Source organism: Limulus polyphemus, unplaced genomic scaffold (assembly GCF_000517525.1).
Source record: "Limulus polyphemus unplaced genomic scaffold, Limulus_polyphemus-2.1.2 Scaffold367, whole genome shotgun sequence".
Taxonomy (NCBI): Eukaryota; Metazoa; Arthropoda; class Merostomata; order Xiphosura; family Limulidae; genus Limulus; species Limulus polyphemus.
This window is the reverse complement of record NW_013665977.1, coordinates 401,185-413,336: the sequence shown is the minus strand read 5'-3', so window position 1 is coordinate 413,336 and position 12,152 is coordinate 401,185. Positions and strand designations below refer to the sequence as shown.

Sequence of the window (12,152 nt, the reverse complement as noted above, 5' to 3'; positions counted from 1 at the left end):
CGTAACTTTGAACGTGTGATTCCTACAAACATCAAGTAAACTATACTGAGCCTACGTAACTTTGAACGTGTGATTCCTACAAACATCAAGTAAACTATACTGAGCCTACGTAACTTTGAACGTGTGATTCCTACAAACATCAAGTAAACTATACTGAGCCTACGTAACTTTGAACGTGTGATTCCTACAAACATCAAGTAAACATCTCTAATGCTTAAATAGCGTTAACTCCTCGATTAATTCGGACTAACCTGCAAAATGGCATTAATTCATAATAAAAAAAGTATAGGTTCAACACTTTGCATCTTCCTTTATATATCTTTCATTGGGATATTATTTTTATAGAGATACTCAACTATTAAGTTTAGTTTAAATTATTCTGCAAATTTATGCTGTAGAAAGAATGACTATTGGTTTAGAATTTTGGGAAACTAAAGTTCTTACTCTGAGGCTTCAGTTTTAGAAATACGTTTTTACTATTTCAACTAACCTTATTGTAAAAACACTAGAAATGCCTAATGTACCATTTTGGGATACACCCATGACAACTATGGATTATCAGTTGTTCTTGTTTAACTCGCGTTATGACTTTCACCAGCATTTGGATGACCTTAAACTAATTATGCTTTTATTGCTAATTACGTTTAATCATGACTTTACTCAACCATGAAGGAAGTGCTCAGATGTCAGCAATAATTATCCTCACGTGCACTATGATACGAAGCAAGTTCACAACCATATTGCTTTGTCTTTACTAAAAGTCTTGAATGTCCGAACAGTTAACGCCCTCTTAAAATGGAAAGACAAAGCAGGCTGTTTAGTAAATTATTTTAAGAGAACGACCATAATATGTTAGAAAACAAATTAAAATAATACACCTCAATGGTATTATACAAAATTTGCTAAGCATTATTTTCAATTTTTTCAGCGGGTAAAATGTTATTAATCATTAATGGCATATTTCTCTCTTTTGTACTTTTAATTTGAAATTTTTTGCACACCCTTCTAAAGGATATTTAATTTCAGTAGTGTATACATTGTGGACTAGAAAATTTTCTAGAGATTTTCTTTGCCAATGCTTGATGCTGTTGGAAATCACTGTGAAGGACTTAACAAGGTGAACGAAACGTTGTTTAACTCAAGACTTCAAGCCAACAACAATCATCGAAACTTACCAGCCATCCTAAAAATTTAAATTATGTTTTCTACTGACTTGGAATTTTTTTAAATTGGGAATATTTATGCGTTTTGGACAAGAGTAAAAAGACTTTAAATTTGGATTACTTAACTTTAGCAGCTTTCTTTTTAAGATTTCAATGTCTTTGTATTGTTTTAGAACCAAGTAATGGAGTAACCTGTCTTACGTTATTTTGAGCTGCGTTGTGTTTAATATAACGATGGATAAGTTTACCATTCAAAACTTTGGAACGTTAGAACAGCTGACTATTTATTAAATAACTAAAATTACGATAGTCGGTATTATCTACAAAGATCTTGAAAACAAGATGATCTTTAACGTGTTAAGTCCGGACTTGTATCAAAATCTCTTTTCAATATTTTACAATAATCTTGAAATCTATTGTTGGAACTCCCAATACGTTTACAATGCTCAGAAGTTACAAAGAAAAATGCCACGACCCGTTTCAGAACTTAGCTTTTGCGTTTATTATTTATGCATATAAATATGATGTAATAAAACCTTCAATGTAAGAACTTCCCATGAAATTCTTGGATTTACTAATATTCTTGATATTTTGTTATGATTTTATCTGTTATTTTATGTCTCTTTTAAAACTTCAAAACACTTTAAAAAATGTAAATAAATACAGGGAAATTTACCAATTAATAATACCCGTATTTTATAGACGAACATGAATATCTGTTTGGTTTAAATTTTCGAAAACTTAAGATAGTCAGTTTACTCCTTATTTTTTAAAAATACAATAAAAATGTGGATACCAATGAGCTGCTTTCAGTCCATCTACCCTATTATACATGTTAATTGTGTGTTTATGCAAGTTATCTGGAAAGAAAACATAGAATTCTATCCCTCCCCCTTTAAAGATGTTTTCTCGACACAAAGCTGACATTTTTAGCTGAGGCATAATGGCTCATAGAATGGCCGAGTTTTTCAAGTACAAACTTTTAGCTCATAGCTCCGTCATCGCTTGATCGGTTTCAGATAGTTTTGGACTCAGGAGATCAAACCCTTTCGATCGATTTATTTGAACACACCCAAGGTCTCATAGATTAATTTATTCTTATCCTGCCTAAAAGAATTTCGATTTGAGAGTAGGCTGGTAGAGATCCTGATGAGTAATAAAATCGAATCGGGTATACGCGCGCCCCACGCTTGGTATTGCAGGCGCATAAAATATATATCTAATAAAAGGGGGGAAAAAGGTCTCACAGATTAATTTACTCTAATACTGCCTAAAATAATTTCACGTGCTGCGGCTATTGAGGATTCTTTCTTGTTAATTCATGTTTGTAAATACGTTATTATAAATCAAATAGAAATAAAGCCTGTTTTATGAACCAAAGATACATAAGAACGTCCTTGACTTCCCTTCCAAGGGAATACATTATATCTTGTTGCCAAATGCTCTGAATATAAGTTTATTATATCTTATGTGTTCGTTGGCTTTTTTGTTAAATTTTGTATACTATGAACACGTATAATGTTTTAAAGTAACTACATGTAAAACTAATGAGTTGCAGTTAATCAAAGCCAAAACGTTACTAAATTACGTTCTTACTAAGAATAATACCTGTTTTAAATGTAATAGTTATTCCTTCTACGCGGAGTATTGTACCTTTTCTTGAGAAAGTAGACTGTTCTCTAAAAAAATATAATCTTTAAACTATAACATAGCTCAAATAACAACAACAGGCTCGTAGAACAGCCGCGAATTCTGGATTAATTCACATTGTGCGTTTGTGATTTTGGAAATTGTTTTTCCCTCAAACTCCTCCGACAGATTTGTTGCTAATAGAAATAAATCTAACATGAAAACTCGAATGTAAAAGAAAAAAACTTCTGACTATAATTAAATACATACATAAATGAATTTCTATTTAACTAAATCTTATGCGTTTTTTTTTCTGTTCTGTAGCCACGTCGTTTACCCCCAATTTTGGAAACAAGCTTCAAAACGTAAGTATTTAGGCCTCGCAACTCATGTTTTATGTCGATTTCCAGACTTTGCTTTTTCGTAAATAATGATTGTTATTGAATTTAGAGATCAAATAACGTCATTTTTTGTAGTTAGATGTTATAAAACTACTCTGTTTTCCTTCATATTCTGTGCAATCACATGTAGAACAGCATTAACTGTGTTACGTTTGCATGATTGGGGAATTTCGTTACCAACTTTCAAATTACAATTCCAAAAAAAGCATTTTGTTCTTTTTTGAAAAAAAAGTGACACTAATAAAGTTTTGTGATTTTAAAATATTTTATACTTTTCTTCAGAAATATACTTTCTTCTTTAGCGTTAAGATTGAGGGTATAATCCCTGTAGTAGGCACAGAATAAATAGTCCGTTGTGTAGCTTTCCACTTAAAAAATATAATATAAAAATATAAAAAATATAATTGAACAATGTAGCTAACGTACTTGAATTAAGCAGAAAAGATAAAAAAAAATTTTTAAAATTCAATACTAAGCCAATTGAATTTTATGCTCAGTATGGTATTCTCAGGTGCACTGAGTTCCGTTAAGAGTAATTCGGGAAATTCTGCTGAATAAAAGAGGGTCCGACAGAAAATGTATCCCAGAAAAAAAGTGAATTTCCAGCGTCTACTGCATTTTAAGCAGAGGAAGTGAAAGGACACAATGTAAAGCATAGTAAAACAATCTTTATTCAATAAACACAAAAACACTTATTGACAAAACAGGGGCTTTTATGTCCGGAAGTAGCTCTCAGTGAAGTAGAAAAAGACGAGCGTGATCTCTTTAGAATCTCTGAAAATCTATTATATTCAGATAAAACATAGCATTATACACACGAGACAATAATGTTTTTCTCTTCAAGACCACTGGATCAATGTCCACTTCCACATAAAATGTTATGTTCCACTTTACAAAAATCTCACGAGAAAGCGTATGCATTAAGACGCATTGTACATTTAACGTGGTGAAGATATTTCACGTTTTTGATATTTTATGTCTTGCAACTGTCATACTGTATGCTGTTTCAATGAACTGCATTAATTTTTAGAAGTGATGAGCAGATAATATCACAATATGTTATCTAATATCTTCTCTAAGTTATTGGTTTGTTTCTTATTCCATGTTTTTAAATACAGTGGTTCTTTTACTCCTCTGTTATTTGCGCTGACCGATTTGTGTAATACACCTATAGCAAATCTGTTTGGATTTGATATTAACATACTGAGTCCTCGTCGAGACAAACACAGACAACACCTAAATACTTGTTGTTGGTTGTCTTGTGCATTTGTGTTTTACAGTGTTCTACTTGAGTTGGTAATTTTTTTTAAATTACGAATACAAATAATAATTTACATAAGAGAATGAATTACCTTCCTGATATAATAAATATTTTTAATTGTTTAATTTCGAAGTCTAAGTTCAAGGGAGGTCCAGTTCAATCTACACTTTGATCAACGTGTGTTATTGGGTTTTACTAGTTACGGAGAATTCCACTCCTAATCAGTAACCCTGAACACAAGTTAACCAAAGAGAGATAAGCTGGACCTATATCATAGTGCAGCTATATAATGTGAAGAACTGAATAGTGGCCAGTGACACTTTTTCTTCACTTCACCCATCCAGTGTATAGGTTTTCCTCATAGTGACTACAAAGCATGTTTACACCAACAGTATGTTTGATACCTTCCTGATGTCACATTGTTAACTGTTTTTATCTTACTTTTAAAATTCTAGCGTTGGATAACGTTAAGGATTAAAGCTATAACCATAATATCTGTAGAACTTTAGTATAATTTATTTGAGAAATTTCACTAGTCCTGATGGCTTTATATCGGAAAAAATAATGATAATTTTAATTTTATAATATTGCATCATATTCACTGTGGTCGGAAGTTATTATTATCCAGTTTCATTCAATAAAATAAATAGCTTCTCATTATGCTTATCTGTTTCAAACTTTTTTTATTTAAAAACATATTTATTCTTTAAAATATATGAATGAGTTATTAGTAAAGTGTTTTTCGATTTCTCAACCATCAATAAGCTCCTCTTGAAAAGTGTTTTATGCCTTCCTCAACCATCAATATGCTCCTCTTGAAAAGTGTTTTATGCCTTTCTCAACCATCAATAAGCTCCTCTTGAAAAGTGTTTTTCACGTCTTTTATAACTTTCACCTCATTTTTTAGCCTAGTGTACGTATTTCTTTCACAAACTTGAAGCAGCTTCCGTTGAAATATCCTTCATTAATTTTATAATTTATCCTTTCAAGTGTTTTAAACAGTGTTTTATTGCTCACCAACCACTTCTATTAGAAGTCTTTACCATTTTCAAATACACAAACCAGCTTTTGTTGGAAGTGTCTTTTACATCACAGTTTTATGCCATTGCATGAATTTTCTTTATATCCTATGTCTATTGTCAATCTTTTTCATTGTGAATGTGTTTGTAAACCACCTAAAAGTTAGAGACATATGTATATGCATGCACACCTTGCTCAAGTAGCGGGTCAATCTCCAATGACCATCGTCCGACCTCTGTCCAAGGCCCATCAGGAGTACTGTCCGAGGGCTCTCCAAACATATCTCCAAGATCAAGTCCTTCCAAGTCCCGGATGCGGTTTGCGTCGCAGATGTCCGTCGCTACCAGAGTAAGTTCTTTATATATTAAAAAAACTTTTAATCTGCGTGTGTTCCAATAACGCTACTTGTAACCACATAACGATTCATACAAAAATGTTACGTAGAATCAACAGTACCGTCTTATTCTTTGGTAGTTTGGTATTTATCTATGAACTTCGCTTTGCATCAGACATCATAGCGCAATGGTATTCTTTATTCAAACTAGGGCATGCTTGAAAAACACACAAAAATAACTGACAATGGAGCTTTATCTATGAAATTCGTTTTGCATCAGACATTATAGGGAAACTGTTATTCTTTATTCAAACTAGGGCATGCTTGAAAAACACACAAAAATAACTGACAATGGAGCTTTATCTATGAAATTCGTTTTGCATCAGACATTATAGGGAAACTGTATTTTTTATTCAAACTATGGCATATTTGAAAACCACACAAAATAGCTGACAATGGAGCTTTATATATGAAATTCGTTTTCATCAGACATTATAGGGAAACTGTATTTTTTTATTCAAACTAGAGCATATTTGAAAACCACACAAAATAGCTGACAATGGAGTTTGACAGTTTGTATCAGTATTCCCTACATTTCTGAGTGTGTGTAGGTGCAACCATTATTCCAATGTGTAAAACAGTAACTTATTAAACCATTTTAAAACCATAGAGATATCTTTGTAGCACCAGCTCACTCTACTAATGTATGTAAAACAGCGCGTATCAAAATACCAAAAACGAGAAAGGTACGTCTAATAAGCTTATAAACATATTCCAAATATGAACCGATACTAATACACTGAGAACACATAGATAAGAGTTGAAGTCATTATTTGGTTTTCTCTAGAGAAAGCTGCTAAGTCTGACTCATTATTAAATTTGCCTCAAATTTGTTCAACCGATCAATAGATTAGGGTCACATAAACATTTCTAAAATTTTGGACATTAATTACTGTAAAAATATATGTTGATAATTTGTTGAACTACACGCCTTAAAATTAGTGCAATTTATTTCAAGTTATTAGTCCATTATGAATTTCCAATGAGATTTGCTCAACAGATGAAAATATATTAACACAAAAAGACGTACTAATGGTCAAGATGGGCGCAGAAATTGCTTGTAATATGTAGGACAGTAGTAACTGGTAATACACGTTTGTTCTGACATAAATAAAGAGCACTGAGACTTACTGTATTGCAAGAAATATTAAACATCACAATATGTGAATAAACGCATCTAAGCAGTTTAATTTTTTTAGTCTCTAGTGTAGTTTTTAGCTATTTCCATTTTAAAATGATATTTTTGAGATATGCATACATAATTCCAGTTTGTCATAGGTTGTTAACATTTTGAAATACGCGAAAGTAAGTAAAATCTGTTAAATTGTAATTTGGAACCGTTGTTTCAATTCAAACCTTGTTACAAAACGGAAGTGTGTCTAATCAGCTCTTCACTGCTACAAATTAGATAATCGACGCATCGTGCCGCCTGCTGAATATTCGATGTTAATTTTGTTGACATAGTAACTATTTTTGGCGGATTAGGCTTATACAGTTTATGCGAAATAAATCAGGATTGAGCCTTTCTCAAACACTAACGAATAACGCTTTATTTTCATTCTTGTTTTTGTTGTTGTTTTAGAAAATGTCTTGTAACTTAAACCAGTCAACACGATTTAGTGAAATGGTTCGAAATAACTTTCGAGATACTGACCAATGCATTAGAAGAAGTAAAGGTAAATAAATGTATTTTTCGATTTTTTTAGAAACAAAATAAGATTTCTAATTAAAACGAATATGTAATTATAATAATGACAACAACTTCAATTAGTTTCCGCTCCCCAGTGGCTCAGCGGTAAGATTGAAGATTTATAACATTAAGAACTAAGTTTAGTGGAAAAACTGCCACAATCTGTGTTGTAGTACAGTTAGAAAATTGAATAAATGAAAAGCTTAATAATCTGATATTTTGTTTTGGTATTTAATAGGAGGAGGAAACCCAACCACCATATTTTGTTTTTCATCCTGATGGTAATGCCATCTTCTATTGGACCGTAAGTTATCCTTATTATTATTTTTACAGTCCAACTTACTACAGTTTCATTATTTAAACCTTAAATATAATTTTCTATGTTTTCGTAATGAGCTTCTTCAGTTGGAGATACAGTGGACATTGTGTAGAAACATGTAGTAAATTGTGAATTAATAATTACTTTTAATGAAAGCAAGCTGCCTACATATATCAGGACTAGAAATCCGCACAGCTAATTCAATCTGTTCTTACGTATAAAGGTTAGAATGCATTGTTTCATCAGTTTGGCACCTTCGCTATCAGCCATATTTTTGGTCGTAATCTCAGTAATATCACACAAGTCTCGACTGCTTAGCGGATTTGGGTTGTTCCTAAATTCATATACTAATCTAAGAATCTAAAACGATCCCGATGATACTAATATATAACAATAAAAACTTACAAGTAAGAAAGAATATATAAACACTAGTAGTTTATTATTGATTTTGTATTTAAGTTATAGTTAGCCTTATAAACAGTTTAGAAAGACATCAGATTTAAAAATAATAAAAAGAAGGATGTCTTCTGTTGCACGACATAGATGAATGTTAAATCTGCTTCATAGCATTGAACCAATGATGTTATTGCTGTGCAAGAATAAAGTGCGTGGACACGTAGTTATGGCCAATGATGGAACATTGTAAGCAAAATAATGAGATTTAGATTATTAGACACGATTGAGAAGAAATATATTATAAACAGAGACTTGCGTAACGACGGAGAAGAAAAAACAGCAATTAATAGTGAATGGAAAACGGAAATTACTGAGTTCATGAATTCCTTGAGCAACCAACTGTAAGAGACAAAAGATCCATGGAAACGATGAGCTGGATGTAAATATTGCGTCGTGGAATATATAAGTAGATGAAAACTAATCAGACCTCGTTGACTAAATTAAAACGTGAAATGAAAACTGCAATAGAAAAGTAGTAAATGAAATGATAGAGAGAGTGAAAACTGGCGAAATCAATGAGCGAATGAATATCTTATAACAAAACGTACATCAGAAAGATTTATGAGAAGTGACGGAAATAAAATCTGGTGACTTCGTGTTTAACTAGTCCTTAATTGGATTAGAAGTGATTGTTGGTATGTTTGTTGATTATCATGCAAAGCTACTCGTAGGCTATCTGCGCTAGCCATACATAATATTAAAAAGATAAACTAGATGAAAAGCAGCTAGTCAACACCGCCAACAATTGGACTACACTTTACCATTGAATAATTAGATTGACATCACATTATAACGCTCCCACGAAGGAAAGGGTGAGCATTTTTTATGATGGGTTTCGATCCCACGACCTGCAGATTGCCGTTATTAATAGTGCTGAAATATTATATACTTAACAAGACATAAGGATCACGACTATCAGAAGTGTAAATATTTTTTGAATAACGCTATAAATTATTATTGTATTTATGGGTAAAACCACACACATTTTTAACTACTTAGAAAACATATCGGGTTTTATAATACCTACAAAATAAAATTTTGGAATGTTTATTCTCAACTTCATGTCATCTGTTAAAAGCTAATCAACTTAAAGTCTACACGAGATAATATTACATAGCTTACTTTTGAATGGAAACTGTGAAATAACTTGTTTTTAATATTCTAGGGTCTTGTCTGCATCACAGTTATGTACAATTTCTGGATTGTGATTTTGAGACTGGCCTTCCCAGAACTTAGCCATGAGGTAAAGACATTTTACAAATAAGTAAACAAAGATAAAGACTTTTATTTTAATAAGGAAACTGATATGAAACAGGAAATCATCCAAACCTCTGTACATAAAGATTGAAACATATTCAGTTTATATATCTTTCTGGGAAGCCCTTTGAAATATTTAACTACAGGTTAGTATAAACACTTTACAATGTTTATAAACTAAAATAATAATTTGATTTTTACATGTTTGTAGTTTCTGTTTCTTCGATAAAGAACTAAAGCTTTTTGTTTGTCTTCAGTTATTCAGATCTGTTCTTGGAAATTTGATTATATTATGACCTGTGTTCATCCTTTCAGTCTGCAGCTCGGTACATCTTTTTAATTGACACAGTTTGTGATCTCATTTACATCTGTGATATTGGAATTCAGCTAAGGACAGCATATCTTGTAGACGGTATTCCGGTAAGTACTGTGAAATGTACTCTTAATTAATAAATTGTTGGATTTAAAAAATAAGAAATAAAGTTTTTAAAAGGAGTGAGAATATGCTGAAATAAAAACAATTTAATAAGAGATAATATCTGGTAGTTGACATTTTTCAGCCAGAACAGCACCTTATGCGTCACACAGGTTAAACGACAATGTTTCCCAAGGTTCAAGCATAGCCAATCCTAATTTTTAGAGCTGCTGGAACCTTAGACCTTCGAATTCACAGCCTTGGATTAGACTATGTCCGACCCAGTGAGGAATAAAATAAAGGAGATTAATAAAATAATGGAGACACAAAGACAAGATCATCGTATATAAAAAATGGATGATTAGAAGATTGTAGAAATGTGGAGAGACGAAAGATATAGATTAAAAACTAATGAAAAGTGAGGGATGTAATAGAATAAAGAAACAAGAAGATAAAAAAGAAATAAAGATCGGTAAAAGGACAATAGAATAAAGTGATGAAGAAGATACAAGTTATAAGAAGACGAAGAGACGAAACATAAGAATTAAAGGTGGGAGAAAAACATGATGACGAAGAAAAACAAGGAGATGGAGAGGCAGGAGAGAGTGAATGATTAAATAAAAATTGATAAAAAAACGGTGAAAAGAAATTATGAATTACAAAGGACTATTAAATAAAAAAGGAAAGAAGATAAAAAAGTAAATGAAGAATGGAGAGAAAGGGCAAACATAAAAAGTAAAATAAACCAAAAATCTTAAACAATATGAAAGTTTTTTGACAACTTAAAAGACCCAGAAAAGGTTATAATTTGTTCTCTTTAAAAATAAAATGCTCAATATACGTAAAACATTGTTAAACCAGTCAGGTTGTCTCCAGAAAAAGTGATTACTGGGAAAAGCCAAATGAAGTTGTTTAGATTTGAGGAATAAAAATATACTCTGGACATAGATATTTTACACACTAACATTTATATAGTATCTTGGCAGTAACTAAATAACACCCTGATTTTTCAACATTTCTAAAAGTGTACATACGTAACAGATTATTAGATTAGAGTGTAAAAATATTCGGATGTTCTAAAAAATTGGATATTCTTCAACCCTGGTGGTTAGACAAGCCTATAATAATGTATTTTTTTCTTCTTCTTTTTTTGCAAATATTAACACTAAGATTCAATTTTGTAGCATATTGACTACCTTGTATAGTTTCGTGTTTTTTAAACCGGGTTCATTGTTAAAGGCCCCCACCAGTGGCACAGCGGTATGTCTGCGAACTCACAACGCTAGAATCCGGGTTTCGATACCCGTGGTGGGCAGAGCACAGATAGACCATTGCGTAGCTTTGTGCTTAATTACAAAAACAAAACAAACATTATTAAAGAGAGAGAGAAGTGAATAAAAACAAGTCCACCAGACAAACGGGGGTGGACATGGAGTTCTCTGTCCTCGCTAGCTGTTCAATTAAATGTTGCTACACGTAAGATGGAGTGAGCAGATCGACCATGTTGTTCTCATCTTACGAATCACGTTCTTCTATTCATTACTCTGTTTCTATAGATACATATTCATCAATCAAAGCTAACTTATTTTCAAAGGGAGTTTAATAAAACTACTAAGCCTACTGATTTTATATTCAGATATGAAATTACACAAGTAACTTAAAACAAAAGCGATAAACATTATAAATAAAGTATATTTCTTGTCAAAGATCCTGAAATATTTTATAAACTTCACTTTACATGATAAAAACAACAACAAAGTTATGCCTACATTGTGTATTACGACAAATCAAAGACTGTCAACACTGTGTATTACAACAAGCCCAAGATTGTCTACATAGTGTAGTACAAAGGGTTAAGCTACACGATGTAATACAAGAAGTCAAGAACTGTCTAAGTAGTGAAGTGCAACACAATGTATTACAAGTCAAAGACTGTCTACACAATGTAGTACAAGTCAAGAACTGTTTACATTATGTATTACAACAGGTTAAGTTATATCTACACGGTGTAGTACAACAAATCAAAGACTGTCTACACAATGTAGTACAACAAGTCAAGGACTATTTACATTATGTATTACAACAGGTTAAGTTATATCTACACAGTGTAGTACAACAAATCAAAGACTGTCTATACGGCGACAATG

The 12,152-nt window shown here is 31.9% G+C and overlaps 1 protein-coding gene across 3 annotated transcripts in view; it reads left to right on the top strand.

Moving 5' to 3' along the window:
• The window catches only part of LOC106457737 (cyclic nucleotide-gated channel rod photoreceptor subunit alpha-like), a 63,865-nt gene that overhangs the window by 6,808 nt on the left and 44,905 nt on the right, over nucleotides 1-12,152 (top strand). Inside the window, exons 2-6 of one of the 3 annotated variants that reach the window (XM_022383752.1) lie at nucleotides 3,117-3,157; nucleotides 5,678-5,822; nucleotides 7,797-7,862; nucleotides 9,499-9,576; nucleotides 9,906-10,010. In XM_022383752.1, the coding sequence (XP_022239460.1) occupies nucleotides 3,117-3,157; nucleotides 5,678-5,822; nucleotides 7,797-7,862; nucleotides 9,499-9,576; nucleotides 9,906-10,010 (435 nt within the window). Of the gene's footprint in view, nucleotides 1-3,116; nucleotides 3,158-5,674; nucleotides 5,823-7,796; nucleotides 7,863-9,498; nucleotides 9,577-9,905; nucleotides 10,011-12,152 lie in introns of all 3 variants that reach the window. The other 2 variants (XM_022383751.1, XM_022383753.1) reach the window with 2 other exon arrangements.